At 36.7% G+C, this 20,021-nt stretch overlaps 2 protein-coding genes across 9 annotated transcripts in view; both read right to left on the bottom strand.

Annotated features, from left to right (window-relative positions):
* Positions 1–8,795, bottom strand: part of rbm10 (RNA binding motif protein 10) — a 31,683-nt gene extending 22,888 nt beyond the window's left edge. For 4 of the 5 annotated variants that reach the window (XM_051880934.1, XM_051880932.1, XM_051880935.1 and 1 more), the window contains exons 1-6: positions 8,589–8,795; positions 8,333–8,471; positions 7,696–7,769; positions 5,257–5,791; positions 4,245–4,433; positions 2,788–2,857 (exon numbers count right to left, since the gene is read on the bottom strand). In XM_051880934.1, the coding sequence (XP_051736894.1) occupies positions 2,788–2,857; positions 4,245–4,433; positions 5,257–5,791; positions 7,696–7,712 (811 nt within the window). In that variant the 5' untranslated portion in view covers positions 7,713–7,769; positions 8,333–8,471; positions 8,589–8,795. Of the gene's footprint in view, positions 1–2,787; positions 2,858–4,244; positions 4,434–5,256; positions 5,792–7,695; positions 7,770–7,851; positions 7,969–8,332; positions 8,472–8,588 lie in introns of all 5 variants that reach the window. The other variant, XM_051880933.1, reaches the window with a different exon arrangement.
* A 2,522-nt stretch (positions 8,796–11,317) lies between these two features.
* On the bottom strand, positions 11,318–20,010 carry rhoac (ras homolog gene family, member Ac). 4 transcript variants are annotated; one of them, XM_051880985.1, is made up of 5 exons: positions 19,850–20,010; positions 18,526–18,681; positions 17,624–17,744; positions 12,720–12,850; positions 11,318–12,242 (listed from the first exon to the last, which is right to left on the bottom strand). In XM_051880985.1, exons 2-5 carry the CDS (start codon positions 18,679–18,681, stop codon positions 12,069–12,071), a joined length of 582 nt encoding a protein of 193 aa, XP_051736945.1. In that variant the 5' UTR covers positions 19,850–20,010; the 3' UTR covers positions 11,318–12,068. The 4 variants fall into 4 exon arrangements, with proteins under 4 accessions (XP_051736945.1, XP_051736948.1, XP_051736946.1 ...); XM_051880988.1 differs by having other exon boundaries at positions 18,526–18,684; positions 19,850–19,992; XM_051880986.1 differs by having other exon boundaries at positions 19,716–19,916.
* Positions 20,011–20,021: the final 11 nt, after the last annotated feature.

Here is a 20,021-nt window from a genome sequence, read left to right as displayed (position 1 = left end):
CTTTGTTAATGCAACCAAACTTGCTTCGCAACCTCTGTTTTCTTCCGACGAAGAATAAAAAATATCGAAGGTTTTATCGAAGACATTTTTTATTGATATCGATCACGTGTCTATCGCGATACATATCGTTATCGTTTTATCGCCCAGCCCTAACTGTACTACTGTATTACTGTTACATACTTCTCTAATACTTACACTAACATAATTATCTAAAGTTATACTGACACTTATGAAACTTTTTGGATTCTCTCTTTTTTTTATATATATTTTGACACTGTCTGATTCACAAAATGCACAAGTCTAGTTTATATACAAGTCTAATTAATACCCCAAGTCTAATTTTTATGAGGCTTGTCTGAAATCACACCAAACGGTACAGTACAGACTGATAATATCAGTCGGCCTGAAATGCCAAAGGACTGTGTTTAACAAAGGTCACTGGTTAAACTGCCCACATGGGATTAAAGCTGTTTGAAATGGGCATTCCAAGCAGCCCACTATGCATTGTTTCCTACTGCAAACAAAACATAAGCACAATACGTTTCAATTGCTATAGTTAATTGATTAAAAAAAAGACATTATATTTGAATCATAAACATTTTAATACAAATTAAATTGACTAACCTCTAAACTACGGTGAATAGCTGTTCCACATGCATTAAAAGTCAATAGCTAAGAATTTTAATCTTCTCTCCAAAATACCTTCATGCCACTGACACAAAGAGGGTGGAAAAAATAAAGGAAACACCTAATAATACATTGATATCAGGGACTGGTAGCATAAACCACTAAGACTAGTCTTACAAGTTAGCCATCAATGCTTTTTCTTTTAGACTGTTCATAACTTTAAGTTATTTCCATTAAAACGTAAATTTGCCTAATTTTATACCCAAAAGTAAGATTGACTGCCCTTTGACTAACTGCTAGTGGGTCATACTAGATCTTAAGACACTGTCTTAGAGGGTTAGTTCACCCAAAAATTAAAATTCTACCATTAATTACTCATTTTAATTATTGAAAGTGTTGATTATATTGCTGTCTATGGACAAGTCATATACCTCTCGGATTTCATCAAAAATATCTTAATTCGTTTTCCGAAGATGAACAAAGGTGATACAGGTGTGGAATGACATGAGGGTAAGTAATTAATAACAGAATTTTCATTTTTGGGTGAACTAACCCTTTAACATAATGGCTATGTTTATGCAACTGGCCCCAGGGATCTATAAAGGAAAACAGCTTTAGTCCTTCTTGGAATGCAGTCATACAAGCCCTCAACTGTGTGTTGTGGGATACTGCACTTTTCAAGACAAGAATCTACCTCATCTTCGAAGTGTGAAGGAGGGGGAAACGTTTAGCAAAACAACTCGTACAGAAGATGTTTACAATGACATTTACATCTGGTAATCAGCAAGACCAAGGCATCTGACCTCATCCTGCTGTTCAGGAAGTCATTCTCAGTTGTATCTCAGCAGGTATTAATCACTCCTGGATATGGCAACAGTGTTTGCCTCTTAGGGGGCACTTAGTCTGCTTTTATATAACTATGTAATGATTCTTATAATGCAGCTGCCGGTATCCTTATGGATTATGTACAATATTTAACAGCTACAGTTTGTTTGTTTGTTTGTTTGTTTTTTTTTACCTAAAATACTGCGATTTTATGGCGTCCTTTGACTTTCTTCAAATATAAACCCATTTGAACATAGACTTAACCTAATGTGACTAACCTTTGTAGCTGTGTAATTAAGGTTGTGTGCCTGGCAGGTTTGGTTCGATTAAAAATCTCTGGTGCGATCGCTCTGTTAGTGCAGTTCATCTGAATATGTGTGAATGTGACCATCTGAAACCTAGTGCACACCAAACAAGTGGACCGAGATCCCTGAAAAGATGGGTCTTGGTCGATTTCCAAATGAACTCTGGTGCAGTTTGACTGAAATATAAATGCAACACAGACCAAAGACGTCTAAACGAACCAAAAACAGGATATGTCACGAGATGTGACCCTAAAAAGGACAGAATGCTCAAGCATACCGGTTTTTTTTCTCCTATTTGAACCAAAAGAACTGAACTACAAGACTGAACACACCCTAAATGGCCTAAAAGAAACCAAACGCTTTTAAATGGGGTTTACCTTATTTTGTCCACCCTTTTAGCTGAGGATACAAAATTGCAAAACCTTTTCATACCCATCAAAAAAGCCAAAATTACTCATGTAATGGTCAGCCACACTTGTCTTCTCAACAGAGCTATTGCAAAATACTTACACAATACAAGGTGCAAGATCTTCCACAGACTTCAGGACAAGAGCAATCAAAATGAGATGAGGGATAAGGCTGGAGAGACATGTGAGGCAAGCTTGGCACTTGGAGTAGATGTGTTTGTGCTTGTGTGCCAGTGTATAAATTTATGTTCCTTGTGAATGTTATCAAGTGAGTGTGAAAGTGAATGTTGTCTGGTTAAGAATAGTCTTACAAGGGGTATGGTAAGAAAATGGTCATTCACAATACAGAACAGGAAACAATCAGAAGTGATGGCTTAAATGAAAAGATGTGCAGGGGGTTAAGGAAACACACACCTGAAGATTTCAAAACACCAGTTCTAAGCAGCATTTTCATTCAACTCAAATACACCAGGAGGAAAGTGTGAAAGAAGAGAGAGACTGAAATAACACACTGAGCTAGGCAGACGCAAGAGTGAGCTAAGGCTTGTTGTGAAAGGCAATGGAAGAGAGACTTGGAAGTCAGTCTGGGGTACAAAGAAGCCCCCCTGGTAGAGCTTGCCTACCTGAAGACTTGTTCCTCATGAGGCGAACTTCCCTGGGCTGGATCCCCTGCTCCTGCAGCCGAGCCCGAATCTAAAGAGCAAACACCAAACAATTAACTACACCAATACACCAAACCTCATAGCAGGACCTCAAATATGGAATATGCCCAAAAAATGGGTATTCTAATTGCTGGATGACTAAATACTCCAGGTGAAATTCAAGTAAAGCTCTGTTATTTGTAGTATACTGTGTATATAACACCAGAAAATAATGTCAACCTATCCCAGAGTTTCTAAAAACTACATAGTATGTCCAACGGAAGTCTATAGTGCAAGCAAACAACAACTGCCACACAGAAATCTGCTATAAAGTAAGTGCATTTCTGTGTTTTTGTTTTCTGTTGTAATTATCACCATGTTCTAACCAGACGCGATGCAATAAGTTTCCAGAGACAAGCAACGGTCTACGGGATGCAACAAAATCGATCAAAAATCACAGCCAATCAGAAAAGTGTGTGGGCGGAGTCTCTCTGCAAGTGCACTGCACTCGTAACCATATGGAGAAGCACATAATCAAATTCATAAATATTACATCATTTTAACACTAACAAAATCTGAGGTGAATTATCCATTGTCACTGTCAGTACAGCTGAAAAAGTTAAACAAAATGATATTCAAACTCACAATAAATTCATTTAAAGGAATTATTCACCTAAAAATGAAAATTATTCCATAATTTACTCACCCTCAAGCCATTCTAGGTGTAAATGACTTTCTTCTTTCAGCCGAACACAATCGGAGTTATATTAAATAATATCCTGGCTCTTCCCAGCTTTGTAATAGCATTGAATAGGTCGTTGCCGGAAGCCAGTAATTATAGTGATTACAGTTTATAAAGTTTTTAATACGGATATTTTTCTTACAAAAACACATCGCTTTGCTTCTGAAGGCCTTTATTAACCCACTGGAGTCGTATGGATTACTTTTATGATGGATGGATACGCTTTTTGGAGCTTCAAAAACTCTGACACTATTCAATGTTTTTACAAATGTAAAATGTTTTTTTTTTTTTATGTAAAATGTTTTAACTCTGATTGTGTTCAGCTGAAAGAAGTAAATAATATACACCTAGGATAGCTTGAGGGTGAGTAAATTATGGGCTAATTTTCTTGGGTGTTGGGTGAACTATTCCTTTTTATTATTAAATAAAGCACACGATTAGTACTTGAGATTGTGATTGTCACACTTGTATGTTGTTGTTGTTCCAGCTGCAACGTTGCAGAAAGAGAAACAGTTTCTAAAATACAATCATTGTGTATTGCCATCACGGCTGGTTAGGACAAAAACTCTAACATGGACAATATGTCTTTTATCATGTGTCGTGACGCGTCTGGCTAGGACACAGTGTGACAGTATGCCACAGATGTTTAATGGAATGGTTATTGTATTCATGTCAAAAAATAACAATATTGACAAACCTCATTAACGGTTGCATTCGGTGGGAGCATTCTCAGCATGACAATGTTGCTGGGTTTCTGGACTGGCTCTGTATCAGACCTGTAGTCCTGGTCACGGGGTTCTGGCTCCTCCTGGCTCATTTCCACAGCATGCTGGTAGATTCCATCCCTCATTTTGCTCTTAGCTGATTGGACTTGGTCAGGAAGACCCTAAATCAGGAAGACAGTATATATTACTCTAATCAATTTTTTAATAACCAAGTGAAATGTTTAGATATGTAAAAATGTTTACAGAGTAAACAATATAAGGCAAGTAAAGCAAATTAAGGGCGCTTTCACACCTGTAGATCATTTGCTTTGCTCCCAAACAAGGACTAAAATTGTTACAATATTGCTTTGTCTTCTTGGTTTGGTTTGCTTTCACAAGGCAACATTTCTAAAAGGACCAAAATTAGTTAATATGAGTCAAGTGCGAGTAAACTCTCCTCTGTCTTCTGGTCAGCGTGCAACTGTTTGTTCCATAGAATGGACAGACAACAGCTCCGCGGGCTGATTGTGGCTTCCTTTGTAGCTGTCATTATATTACTTTATTATTTTTAGCAAGAATCAAGCTTTGTCTGTATTTTTATGCATTTTGGACAGTTCTTAAATATGTTTGTCTGACCAAATTTCAATAAGGCATTTCACTTCATCTTTGCTCTAGATTAATCCCTGATTAATTTTGAGAGGCATTAGTAAAACAAACTGCTGCTTTTCATGCAATGTACGCAATTACCCATCATATATTGTGATACAGCCTGGTTCGTTGGTCCGTTGTGTCAGATTGCTTTCTCACCACAAGCGAACCACTCCAAAGTTTGTTTGCAATTGGGCCGAGACCACCTCATTCAGCCGATCTTGGACCGATTGTTTTGGTTTGGATCCGAGCGCTACTGCTGTGTTCACATATGCCTAAACAAACCGAACTAAGCGATAAAATGCACCAGGTTCCGGAAAAATAATAAAACCGTTCTGGAGAAACAACTGTACTCACTTGTTTGTGCCCAACATGTCTGGAATATTTGTCTTCCTCAGCTCTCCATTCAGCACCGCATTCGCCCTGAGAGTTGTGCCGTCCTCTAACTCTGCCCCAGGTGTTGTCCTCATTTTCTTCACCTTCATCTGGCGTTTGGTCATCCAGGTACACCTTCTGTCCTGATCTAAATGTCTGCATATTTCTCCCGTGTGCATCAACCTCTGGTTCAAACTCATAATCCTTATCATCTTGCTGGAATCTTGAGTGGATGTTCTGATTTGGAGGACTTTGGAGGAGACTTTTTTCAAGTTGGCTATCTCTGGATCCACGGTTCACCTTTTGGCTGAATCCGGGGCGATTATTCGAGAATTTGCCTGAGGCAAAGTCTCTCACACCTTCAAAACTATTGTCACGCTCGTGCTGTCTTGCATTTGTTAATCTGCTATTCAGCCCTAAGCCATTTTCTTGTCCATAGCCACGATAGTCCATGTCCCTGTAGTCATGATCATCAGACTCTTTCCCATAGCGACCCATGCGGTCACCACGACCGCCCCTATGACATCATAAAAGAGCAAGATTTAGGCACTCTGTAGCTTAAAGATGCAGTAAACGATTTCTGAAAAACGCTGTTGAAAATGGAAATCAACACCCACACTTTGTGAATATTTGTTAAATGGTTTGAATGAATGGTTCAATGACTCACTCATAAATACTTCTCGTTTCATTACTGGATGAATCAGTGTTTTTGAACAAATCTCTTGAATGAATGATTCAATGACAAATACATTTTTTTAAGTCACTTGTCGGCACCCAGCAGCATAGCGATGTATTGATTCAATCGTTATTTGAAACTGTTCTCTCTGGATCAGCAACAGCGCAAAAGCAGATTTGTCAAAGGTTTAATATACAGGCGAATCGTTGTCATTTAGGAATGAGATCGCATGGGTGTTTGAATCGAGATAGCAATCTTTAATCGTGCAGCTCTAGAACACACCGAGCACCACAACATTCTTGTAGCCAATCAGCAATAGGGGGCGTATTGCTCGTGATGGGGGAGGAGTGAGCAAGCGGGACATTTGTAGAAAGACTATAGAAAGAGAGATGACTGAGATATTACCAAAAAGGAAAAGGTCACAGGAATACAGGTTACGATCAGGCAAGAGCTAGGACAGGCCTGGAAATGGAGGCCAAGGTCGCGTTGATTCTGCTCGATACGTGAGTAACATTAGTTTTTCTATTTTTCACAGAACCAAGATATGCTGGTGTTGTAATATTAGCTATAGTAGTCAAGTCAAGTCAAGTCACCTTTATTTATATAGCGCTTTTTACAATGTAGATTGTGTCAAAGCAGCTTTACATTGATAACTGGTACATTGTTTGGCTGCACAGCAGCTCTTAAAGAATAGTGTCAATGCAGGCAGATCAAAGCACTGTTGAATATCAAATGTCAAGTCAAATGTCAAGTGTCCCCAACTAAGCAAGCCAGAGGCGACACATGTAATGGGACATAGTAATGGGACACCAGCTGTTAGTCATTGCCTGTGTTGCATTATTACACAGTGCAGGGGTGTCCAATCCTGCTCCTGGAGGGCCATAGTCCTGCAGTGTTTAGCTCCAACCCCAACCAGCTAATAAAGCTAATACTAGACATACTAGAAATTTCTGTGTGTTGAGGCAAGTTGGAGCTAAACTCTGCTGGACAGTGGCCCTCCAGGACTGAATTTGGACACCCCTGACATACCGTATTCGTTATTTTTTGGGGTGGAGCAATGAAGGCCGGGGGTGTGTTTCTTTTGGGTAGAGGTGTGTTTGTTTGGGTGTCGATTTCAAATATCAAAAGTGTTTCTCAGAAATCACTTACTGCACCTTTAAATCTGCTTTCTCTACTGCACCTTTAAATCTGCTTGCTCTACTGCTTCATAAACAATCTTGCTCAACTCAAGAACCACCAATCATGTATTGGCAAGCGCGTGGTAGTTGGCATACATTTTGAAGCAGTGATAGTGTGAAGTGTGAAGTTTGAAGTGTTGCATTTTATCTGAAAACTACTTCCATCAACATCTGTCTAATTCTTGTATAGTTATCAATGAAGCTTTATGACCTCTTAACTGAAAGACAACATGGAATATTCTTGCTTCCCTATATTTGTAAAAACCCTCCATTACACAACAGTACTATTTGAATAAACTGCAAAAAGGTGATGTTAAAAGGTTGAAAAATGGTGACCAGCTGCAGTACCTTAAATATGTACTTCCCTGCGTGCATTTACATACCTAATTTGTAAATAAATAAAAAAAGTTCATGTTTAAGCTATTCGTCAAATAACTGAAAATGTTTGACAGCATGAGTTTATGTAATAAGGTCAGAACATTTATGCATAAATCCATCCAGTGGTTAAATGCAAATTCATATTAAAAACAGAAGATAATACTGCAGGCTGAGGGACTTTTGACCTACCTCCTCTCATAATCCATGCTTCAGTGCAAGTCGACAGAAACGCCCACTTTTTCCTCTGCCTGCTTCATTTACAACTGTTGACAAAATATGTAATGATCAACCCTCACATTTATAAAACAAAATACATAAAAACATGTATATCATGTTAACTTTTACTGTTTTTAAGCTGCCAAGAACACGAGCAGGACGGATACAGTAGTGTAGATGGATTGGCCAGAGCCAAAAACTCGTTTGCATGTCGTTTCTTGAACCCTTTACGCCATTTGGGAAAAACTACAAAAGGGGAGAAATGCTGCTGTCAAATATGATAGCCAATACTTTCTGCAGGGCTGTTCAGTTCTGCAGATGCTAATCTGAGCCTGACACAAATCTAGAGAAAAAAATATATCTAATAAATACATAAAAAAACAACCGTCAATGAAATCTCTACCTCTGCGTAACCAAATAAATAGCATGTGCAAAGCATATGCTTAATAAAGCTGCGTGTATGACAGCTTAGATTCAGTCTAGAGGGCACGGGCACTAACCAAACGCGCGCACGCGCCCGCCAGCACACCGAGACAAACGTCCAGATATGCCGAACTTTTTAATCGACAGTATTTTAATTGCTTAATAATAACAACATGAACTCACTTACCTCTGTTACACTAGCAGCGTCACAAGCTCTGAAACTGATACAGTGTGTCTGTATGACGCCTCACAGCAAAGCTCAGTGTAAGATGGCCTCAGTCCGGTAGGCGGGGACAGAACTCTCAAGCCGATTGGCTTAAAGCACACTGGCATACAAATGCATAACGTGTTAGATAAGGTAACCATTACTAGTAGTAAACATGGAAACATATTGTTCATTGCATTTTTTTCTAAAATGCGCACAATAAAATACTATAAGTTACCTGATACTGAAAAAGCTGCATGTTGGGATCACATGGGCAGCAGATTCAGGCTCTGTCTGCAATGGCACACTTGATATACACTTGAGTTCTTCCATTAGCCTTGCTGTGTTTGTGTGAAGTAGGGTGTCCCATTTGTCATTTGAAGTTCCAGAAAAGTGCTGCTCACAAGCGCCCCCTATGCGCCCTTTTGCAACGTAGCATACTACTGTCTCACTCACTACATAGTAAAATAGTAGGTAAGTATAGTGTACACTGTGCAGTATTGAGTAAGTAGTAGTCAGTGGTGTAAAGTATTTGAGTAAAAATGCAATTAGTTACTCTACTTTTCAAATGAAAATTACCCCAAACTTTACTCACCCTAAAGCCATCCTAGGTGTATATGACTTTCTTCTTTCTGATGAACACAATCGGAGATATATTAATGAATATCCTGACACATCTGAGCTTTATAATGGCAGTGAGCGAGGATCAACAAGTATGAGCTGAAGAAAGTGTCTCCATCCACATCCATCCATCATAAACACACTCCACATGGCTCCAGGGGTTAATAAAGGCCTTCTGAAGCAAAGCAATGCGTTTGTGTAAAAAAAATATCCATAGTTAACAAATTATGAAGTAAAATATCTAGCTTCCACCAGACCGCCTTCCATATTCAAGGAAAGTGTATGAAGAAAGTGTAAACTGGCGTCACGTCAGATAAGCTTTTTCCGTAAGTTGAATAGGGAAGGCGTAGGATGTAGCATAAGCGTTTTTACCTGAGAGTTTTACACTTTCTTCGTAAGTTGAATACGGAAGGCGGTCTGGTGGAAGCTAGTTATTTTACTTCATAACTTGTTAAATATGGATTTTTTTTTTACACAAACGCATCGCTTCGCTTAATAAGGCCTTCATTAACCCCCCAGAGGCGTGTTTATGATGGATGGATGTGGATGGAGACACTTTCTTCAGCTCATACTCGTTGATCCCGCACACTGCCATTATAAAGCTCGGATGCGTCAAGATATTTCTTAATATTTCTCCCGATTGTGTTCGCCAGAAAGAAGAAAGTCATATACACAGGATGGCTTGAGGGTGAGTAAAGCTTGGGGTAATTTTCATTTGAAAGTGAACTAATCCTTTAAGTATCTTTTTGGCTACTTTGTACTTTGACTGAGTATTAAAGATATTAGCAACTTTTACTGTCTACATGACTACATTTTTGAATAAGTACATGTACAAATCTGTGTACATTTGTAATGAGTAATGCAATTACACACCTAACCTTTTCTGCAGCAGTTTATTTCTGCTACAAAAGAAGCAATATCGCCATCTGCAGGGCATTGAATGTACTAAAGGTACCAAACTTGTCAACAAGGCTACTTTACATGAATATGAGTGCATGTGCATTAGCAGGTAGTTGTGAATCACAGGTGTTTCATTTATGAGATGTGGACATGACCGAAACCAGCATGTCCAGTTTAAGTAGGCTTTTACTATTTAATTGTACTTAACATTATTTTATTTATGCATTATATTGAAGATACCGTTTTTAATTTATGTTGATTTATGCCCTTTTTGAGATTAATTTGAGATTAGAGTGTTTGTAGACGTTTAAGAGGCTGTTGTCAACCTTGATTTATTGCAAATTTGAGGTTTTGTAATCATCACAATAAGGTATCTGTACTTTTATGGTTTTCAGGTACTCTGTACTTTCGTTACTATACTAGTACATTTTTCATTTATTTTATTTTTTTTTTACTTTGAGTATAAATTGTTGTACTCTTACTTTTATTTGAGTTGAATAAGATAAGTATTCACTACATTTATTTTTCACCAAAAGTACAAATAAACATGCGATTGCTCTCCTTACAAATCAGCATTTTTTTATTTTTTTTTACTGGCATGTCTCTCAGGTGTTGAGGACTAGTGCATCTTTGCGCCTACATTCAGTAAGAGTAAAATAGCCAAGTACTGTTAACATCAGATACTCTAAAACCCCCAGTTTCACAGACAAGGCTTAAAGGGATAGTTCACCCAAAAATAAAAATTTGGGCATCATTTACCAACCGTCAAATTGTTACAAACCAGAATATATTTCTTTGTTCTGCTGTACACAAAGGAAGATATTTGGAAGAATGTTTGTAACCAAGCAGATCTCGCCCCCCATTGACTATCATAGTGTTTTTTTCCTACTATAGTAGTCAATGGGGGGCGAGATCTGCTTGGTTACAAACATTCTTGCAAATGAAGAAATAAATTCCAGTTTGGAACAACTTGAGGGTGAGTAAATGATGACAAAATTGACATTTTTGGGCAAACTATCCCTTTAAGCCTAGTCCCTGACTAAAATGCATGTTTGAGCTGTTTTAACTGAAATCAACTTGCACTGACACATCTTAAAATATGTCAGTGCCATTGTTTTGTCTCAAGATGCACACCAGTAATGTTTTTTCTAAGGCTTGTTAATGTTCTAATGTTTATAAAATCTACTTAAATGTCTTAACTGAACTAAGGCCTAATCCTGGTTTAATCTAAGCCCTGTCTGTGAAACCAGGCCTAAGACCTTCACTCAAGTCGAATTGGAATTGGTGACTTGTAGTGGAGTCATTTTCACTGTAAGGTATCTGTACCATTACTTAAGAATGGTTTTCAGGTACTCTTTACATCTCTGGTAAAACCATTCTTTTTTTAAATTGTTGCATTCAAATCAATGAGATGGAAATGACTTTGTTCAACTTAAACATTTCAAATCTGATTTTCTTTAAATTTTATTTCTAAATGCAAATGATTAAAAAAAACTGTAAGCTTTAAATAAATCAGTATGACTAAATGGTTCAGATCCCTAATGTACAGCCCAGAATCCTTTGAGACATCAGCTATAAAAAGGAAAAAGACTGAAGTGGGAGGTTAAACACAATACAGCCCACTTCAGTGTTCAGTGTGTGCTTTAGTTGAGCACAGAATATTCAAACAGAATAAAGCCGGGCAGATACACGCATATACAATTAAGACATGGCAACCTGGAGACGGACATGCACTCATTTGACACAAACATTCATATTCTTACATATACAAACATACATACAATCTGTCCAATGTACAAAACAGTCGCTGAAGACAGGACGCTTATTAGATAACCATTTTGTTTGGGGCTAAGAAGTGTGTGGGGGGGGTGGGGGGGGGGGGGGGGGGGGGGGGGGGGCTATCATACTTAGAGTCCATTTAGAAATCCGATCTCAAATTTTTTTGCTTGATGTGACCAGAAAACTCTTAACCCCAAACTTTGTGATGACAGGAAATGACATCATCTTGTTCCCAACGTGTTTCCGGAGTCTTTCCATTGGTCTCTCATGGTTTGTCTGACATGATGTCCCAGTATCAGTCTGATACGCCGACTGTACTAGGACATGAATGCTAGGCTCGTCCTGTCCATCCCTCCCTCCCTGCTCTGAAGTCTCCTGGGCTGTTAAATGACATCCACTCTAAATGACATCCAGGTTTCTATAACAGCAGACAGCCACTCTTTTTGCCCCGTTTCTTGGCTTGCAGCGCAGCCCTGGTGGCCATTTCAAAGACCTCTCTCACGCCATCTTTTGTCTTGGCTGAGCATTCTAAATAACCAAAGGCGTTGATTCGGTTGGCCATGTCGCGCCCTTCCTCTGGCTTCACGGGCTCCTAAATGAAGACATATTTCAAAGATATTACAAGCATGTCCAAGTGACTAGCCAATATCAAATCAACACATTAATATTAAAGGAATGCATCATATAAAATAAGAATATTTTTGTCATCATACATGCCTATTCACATTCATGTCAATTCATTCCAGTATTTTTTTCTTACATTAAAGACAAATTAGACGTTAGGCAGAATATTCAAGCTTACAATGAAAATGGCTGATAAAAGTATCATATGTAACTTGTGTGTTATAATCTAGATAGATTATAAGCTGAGAAACTGGCCATACTTTAAATTCACAAATCCACTGAAGTTTGGCAATATGTATTTGAATAGTTGTATGGAAAAAATAGAGTAGCTTGGACTTCTTATGTTTTTTACAGAAGAAAGTAAGTAGTCCTAAACGTGAATATCTGACAAAGCTGTAATTTTTGTGTGAACTATTGCTCTTAAGAAGAAGTAAAAAGACCCTGCCTGTTTCATTTTGGCAAGTTCCCTTCTTGTGTGATCATCGTTTCGGAGATCCTTTTTGTTGCCAACAAGGATGATGGGAACATTTGGACAGAAATGCTTCACCTCTGGTGTCCACTTTTCTGGAATATTCTCTGTAATACATTTAAGGAGAGAGAGTGATCATTTCAAATGTACTTTAACCTTATTTTAAAATCATGACAAGCATTTAATGGCTTAACAGAGTAAAACATTTCATATTGTTTAAACAGAACTCAGACTTAAGTTTACATTTTCCAGAAAGTTTATAAAAACAAACCACAAATGAACCTCTATCTTTGCCCATTACCTCAGACATGTACACAAGTGCAAAATGGTTTATTTTTTGATGTAAAGATCAGAGGAAAAACTGATCATTCTTGAAAATGCTGATTTTTTGATAGTTGTCAGCATTTTGTTGTATATGTAAACACACTCAATATGTTAATCACATACCAAGCAAGGACCTAAACATTAAAGTCACCATGAAATAAAAATGGACAATTCTTTTTTTTTTTAAGGAATATTGCAGTATTTATTATAAATGATTTATTCGTTGTTTTAAATTCATATGCCTCATAATTAGAGATGCACCGATGTATCGGCTAACAATCGGTATTGGCCAATAAAAGCTATTATCATCACTATCGGTTGTTTAAAAACTGCCAATGGTCAGGGCCGATTATATCCTGTCAATCAAAAGAGTGCGGACAGACGTGTTCAGACTGCAACTCATATATACTGTGTGTGAAGAAAATCGCTCGTGTTGCATTTTAACGCATTAACAGTTTAAAAATAGTGACGTTACAACAGGCTCTTTTTGACCCTATGAATTACCTGTAGTTCAAGCCAAGGTTGCCAGGTCTGCGTTTTTTTTCCCTACATTATATTATACAATATTATTTGTAGCGCCTCCCATCCAATAATCGCAAAAAAAATTGTGCTTAATTAATTATGATAAGAATTGAAGATTCAGTTTTCAAATTCTGTCTATTTTATCATGAAATTCAAACAATAAATGGCATTTTGACGCTCTTAAATGTGACGTGTCAGATCACTGTAATGCCTCAGTTCAGGCGGCAGCTCAGACCGCAAGTCTTTTCTTCCTCGTTAATACAAGTTATATCTCGAAAAACATGAATGAACATCAAAGGTATGTTGAAATATATTGTACAACTTACCAGAATGTATCAAGTCTCATGTAATCACTTTATTTGTGTTTCAACCACAGAAAGACGTCAATAAAACAGCTTGTGAACAATGTCACATCATGTCACTTTTACCTCAGGAATGTTTTCCAATGTTCACAGTTCCTTAGCTATCTACATACATACATACATACATACACATTATATATATATATATATATATATATATATATATATATATATATATATATATATAGAGTATAGAGTAAAAATACTAGAGAGAAGCTTATTTGCAGTTAATTATATGTTTGTGCAAATTTGCCATGAAGACAAGTGCTTATAAAAAAATTACCTTATGTGATACTAAGTTTCATACATTTCAGTTATTTGAGTGTAATTATTATATCTGAAAATAAACAGCAGCTGAATATAATAGCTCTGCTGTTAATTGTAACCTCTAATATTGTAGTGTACCAAATGAGAGGGTTCCCTGTATAGTTTACAAAAATTTTTTTATGAGAGATTTTTTCTTTCCTTAAGAAAAGCCAAATTATCAGTATCGGCCGATATCATTCCGAATAATCGGCTACCGGTATCAGCAGAGAAATTTAGTATCGGTGCATCTCTGCTCATAATCTTTAATCAAAATAACTTCCCCTCCCTCTCGCAGTGACATCTCTTCTCTAATGACATTTACTGGCGTGAGGGCGGGGCAAACTGTGACTCACATGAGATCCACAAATAGCAAACCACAACCATTAACTCATTCCCAATAGGGCTGGGTGATATGGCCAAAAAAAAAAAAATCTCTGTATTTTTTGGCTAAATGGCGATATACGGTATATATCTCGGTATTTTCTACATTTTTCTATTTGTATTTAGAAAAAAATAATAATAATAATAATAAATCTGTATTTATTTTAAAAATCTTAATTTAACATCCTGCCTAATGTCCTGTTGTCCTCAATATAAACAGTGTTTATATTGAAAGGTATTAATACAAATATAGTGAATGTAACCATGTAGTCTGGCACACTAAAAGGCCTACAGTATGTGCAAAAAAGAGAAAGTTACTTTACATTCTAACATTGTAACATTACAACCTAAGATAAAACCTAAAATAAAAATAATGCTTTTTAAAGCAGAAGTTAAATTCACTAGACTAAAAATAAAAATAAAAACAAAAGCACAGACTAATTAGCTAATATTATATTATATTATATATATATATAGTTACTGCTATCATAAAAATACACTTACTTGTAGGTTTAAAATTCTACACATGGTACATTTATTATCATTTTATCAAAATGTGTATTTTAGTCAGAATTATGGCGATCCCGTTCTAATTGAGCTCCGTCTGTTTGGCGCGAATGCGCTCGGCGGCGCCCGTTCACGGAAATCTATGAAGTTTAGACTTGAATGAGATTCCCTAGCAGAAGGCTCGTCCACTCCTGACAGCAAAATGGAAATATTTGTATGACTTTCTAACATTTACAGATGGAGAATATACCTGTGAAATGTAAGTTATGCGCTTAGGAAAACACCACATCACAAAAGCATTAAACATCGCAAATATCTGTCAGCACATGAATCTGTCAGAGTATCTGACAGTACAAGCCGCTTTAAACGATAGGCCTATGTGTTAACTATATCTTAATATTATGAGTTATTTTTAAAGCCCTTAATATTAAGCATGTCTCATGTTTAAGCCAAATTGTATTATGCATTTCCCCCGCAGCAGCACTCTGCGACGTCCACCGCTATTTTTCCAGATGCGCTCGTATATAACTACTGTATATCGATATAAATGGTATCACCTCATTCCATATCGCATATTAAAAATATATCGGTATATCGTACAAACTCGATATACCGCCCAGCCCTAATTCCCAACAAACAAAATCAAGTCCCACCCTACATTTTTTCTGTTTGAGAAACCGTTTCGCTCAGACATATGTCACAATAGGGAAGAAAACACTATTGCAACTTCTGTTTCCTGCTGACTTTAAGAAAGAAACTGCTAACTATCTCAAATCCATGCATAATGTTTAATTTTGTGCAATCTTTTGGGCTTTGGAGCAAAATTAAAGCTAAACAGGGGTTACGAGCAACAAACTTCCGTATTCTGTAAAACAGGTCACATCTATTCCAGTTCAGGTCTTTTGTTTGTGCCTCATTAAATGTAGAGCCGTTTTACTCAAGATACCTTTAAAGGAGAGAGCAAAGATGAGCATATGATATGTAAAAGTTTTCTTTTTTTTTTCTTCTCACTAACATTTAGATATTTAAGTCAAATAAAATGGCAACAATAAAAAGAACTAGCTAGGTTAGCTGATTACCTTACAAGTCTATAGATATTGCCTCAGTTCATACTGCCGTTAACACTTTCTGAGACAAGTGAATGCAATGAGACCGGTTTTCCTGTTTGTTCATGTGATGTTCGTGAATAAGCCTATTGCTGCATCTTTAATTTTGTCACTTTGACATAAAAAACTTGTGTTTAAACCACAAGTTAAGATTTCATGATCCAACTCTGAACATATTATTTATTCTTAGCTGACTGGTTTTACCACTGTGACTGACACATTTAAGGGTGCGATGAAACGGAAGTAGCGACAGATGTTTCTTCTGTATTGTGACGCACATCCAGGTAATGTAGTAAATGTAATGTAAATTTAGGGCAGGACTTGATTTTGTCCATGGGGTTCAATCCAACAGTCCAACAGCATGCAAGCTTGCAGCCAATTGTAAGAAAGAGGCATGGTTTAAGTGGACTACTTATTTCACTGGAAATTTGAGAATTTTGATTAAAAAAAAAAAAAAAAAAAAAAATCACAAGGTCAAACTGTTTTTTTGTTGTTGTTGTTTTTTTAAAATCACGTTATTCATTATTCTGAAACGCATTCAAGTGTAATGGATTATTGAAAAAGAAAAACAATTGTTGATTGTTTTTTGATTGTTGATTGGATTTTGAGAATTATGTGCGTTGCACTAAAAAACAAAGGTTGACGAAGAAAGCTTGCAAGAGTGGAATTTAAAGTTCCCTTTTATGCCATTTTAAAAGATCCTAATTTGTTTTGGCGGCCTCCTACAATAGGTTTACATATGTACATGGTCAAAAAACACTTTAATTTTCTCATAATATACATTGTAGCATCACCTCTTTTCTCACAGTGTTTAAAACTTTCCAAGTGCCTCTTCTGCTCTGGTTGGTCAGATGGCCAAGTCTGACTGGTCTACTCTGCTCTGATTGGTCAGATGGCCAAGTATATTGTGACTGGTCTACCACTTACAGCGTGTTGGAAACCAAACAGCCATTACCATATCTGAAATTCAGGTCTGGATGTTTCTCAGTACTCGTTTCAGGCAGTTCAGAATTGGTTCTTTCTTTTAGGTGTCAATAACTCAATTTATCTGCACTTTGATCTTTGAAACTTTGCATACCTTTTGCATTCACAAAGAGCTATATTACACACTACATGAAAGGTAATATCAGAAAAAGCATAATATGGGCACTTTAAGCACACTAAATGGATTGGAGAACTCCGTTGTTTCACCGGAACATTGAGTTATGATATTTTAATTAAAAATTATAAGGTATAAACGTGCATGTGGATAATCTTCAGAAAACAGATTGGGTGAATTTTCATTTCATGCTGAAATAACATTTTTCACCATTTTGAATTGAAGTGTGATGAATGGGCTGGTAAAATCTAGTTGTTTATGAGGAAATCTCACCCAAGCTATCAGGACTGTCGATGGAAAAGCACATAAGAATGACATCTGTGTCAGGGTAGGAGAGGGGTCTTAACCGATCATAGTCCTCCTGTCCAGCAGTATCCCATAAGGCAAGCTCTACCTATAAGAAGAGAGATATTGGTACATGTACAAAACTGTCCCGGACAAATAACACAACATTCTTCTCTTAACCCTTCACAACAATTGTGGCACTGGTACACAATAACAACCTTTACCACCAATAATTGTGAATCACAGGTTTGTGTCTCATCTGTCCGCTTGGACTAAACTTATTCTGTCTATCTCTGTACAACTTTGCTACAAATATAACTTGTATAACACCAGCGTAACCATATCTAAGCAATGGGGCAGGACAAAAAATTGAATATTCTTGGTAAGCTAAGTTTACAATAAAATAAATACCATCCAAATTTTAGTATCAAAAATGGCATTAGAGTTGGTAAGTTCAATTAATTAATGCGAATCAGTACAAAATGTCTGTTAAATGAAACACAGATGTTTCCTTGAAAACAGTGATTCAAAGATGTGCTTGTCGTCACTCAAAGCCCAATTGCATTTTTCACATATTAATAAGTAAATATTGGCATTTATTACCATGAATTGCTGTGTTAGTGCATATACTGTAAATGAAAATAAATTAGCATTCTTCCAATTGCTCAGAAACTGTGGAAAACATGCCTTTATTATTTTTTAAAAAGATATATACTTTATTTTACTTCTTGCATTAAAAATATATTTGGCTACAACGACTGTTTGTGTTTGGTTGAAATGATGGTGCAAAGATATAATTTTAGATATTACTGCATATGTGCCCAATGTCACAATACACACAATACAAATAAATTTTCGGAAAAATTTAAAGCCATTGTCAGCTTTCATACCTGTTTTCCATCAACTTCAATGTCTGCAACATAGTTCTCAAACACTGTGGGCACGTAGACTTCAGGAAACTGATCTTTACTAAAAACAATAAGCAAACATGTCTTTCCACAGGCTCCATCACCCACTATGACGAGCTTCTTACGAATGGCAGCCATCTGCTGAGGACAGACAGAATATAAGCTTTATAGATTTGAAGCATTTTGAGAGCAAATAGAAAAGCAGCTGTTTAAAGTGGAGAGATGGATGGATGGATGTGCTCTGTGAATCATTTCTATAGTCAACATGAACCGGAAACACAGCTCAGCTGCGGAAGTACCATTTGACCGGAAGTTGCACTATCTGTGTCGCTATGTGGGGAAAAAAAAGAAAGAAAAAACAAAACTTTCCACAAATACTGACCAAACGACAAAGGTCATAAACATAAAACACATGATTAACGATCGTCTAAGTGTATTACTGCGTATAAAGATCGATATATTTATCATACGAAACCGTCATGTCTCGAGGCCTGTGTTACCGCCGCACCCCACCATCAAAACATTTACAACATTCACAAACATAACAATATAATAGATCATAAAACATTAACAACCACCTAAATGCATATATTAAGATGGAAAATTGATTTTTTTTTTTTCATATTAAAAATATGGTTTCGTACTGTAAGTGATAAATCTGAAGTGAAAGGGCTTGGTTAGCCACTAGCCGACATTCATCAAAAGAAACTCTGTTTTAAATAAACCTAAAATAAATAAAATAAAATAAAAAAATAAAATAAAATGGGCACCCCATTACATAATGGTACAAAACTTTCAGGCAGTGTACAACATTATGAACATTTCACTATAATCCTTTAGAAAACTGTAAGCGAAATAGCAAAATCTTTGCGGTAAGCAGATTAGAATGTGGTAAAATAGAAATGATATTTGCTCTAATCTACTGAAACACTGATTTCAACATTGCCAGAAGAGTTTAAACTAGGGATTTAAACTGTGGATTAAACTAATCGGTTCCTTTTTCTCGTTAATTCATCTTATGTAAAAAGGCTGAGTTTAAACGCATAGAAAGCAGATCGCTTCATATTAAATTGAATCATAATAATCTGAACTATTTTAACTAGTTTGTTCAAAGTAGCTGTCATGAATCACCAGCATAAATGATGCAACTCGTGTGAAAAAAATATATTTACAGTCACGATGATTTTCAGGCCGTTGAAATCCTACAGTGAAAATCCACACGATCTCATGATTTCCTCACAAAACACGATCTTTCATTTTCGTCAACTTCATGTATTTACACAAAACAATTAAAATAGTTACCGACCGTTTTCTTTTTGTTGTGATGCGGGGAAGTATCGGCTTTCCTGTCTCTTTTCCTGGCTGATTTTAAAGTCCGCCCATCTTCAGTCCTGCCACGAAACAACACCCACCCATACAACCATACGGTTACCCGCCTTCATCAAGAACTGTAAGATAATACATCTTTCTTCCACTAC

The sequence above is a fragment of the Ctenopharyngodon idella genome, chromosome 22, assembly GCF_019924925.1.
Source record: "Ctenopharyngodon idella isolate HZGC_01 chromosome 22, HZGC01, whole genome shotgun sequence".
NCBI classification, from domain to species: domain Eukaryota; kingdom Metazoa; phylum Chordata; class Actinopteri; order Cypriniformes; family Xenocyprididae; genus Ctenopharyngodon; species Ctenopharyngodon idella.
Note: the sequence above shows the minus strand (reverse complement) of the source record. Positions and strands in the feature narration are given on the sequence as shown.

Excerpts from the sequence above, each read along its gene's own strand:
- rhoac (XM_051880985.1), bottom strand. The coding sequence starts at position 18,681 with ATGGCTGCCATTCGTAAGAAGCTCGTCATAGTGGGTGATGGAGCCTGT. Across the intron at positions 17,745-18,525 it reads TTGAAGTTGATGGAAAACAG|GTAGAGCTTGCCTTATGGGA; the intron begins GTATGAAAGCTG and ends CTCTTCTTATAG. Across the intron at positions 12,243-12,719 it reads AACTTGCCAAAATGAAACAG|GAGCCCGTGAAGCCAGAGGA; the intron begins GCAGGGTCTTTT and ends GTCTTCATTTAG.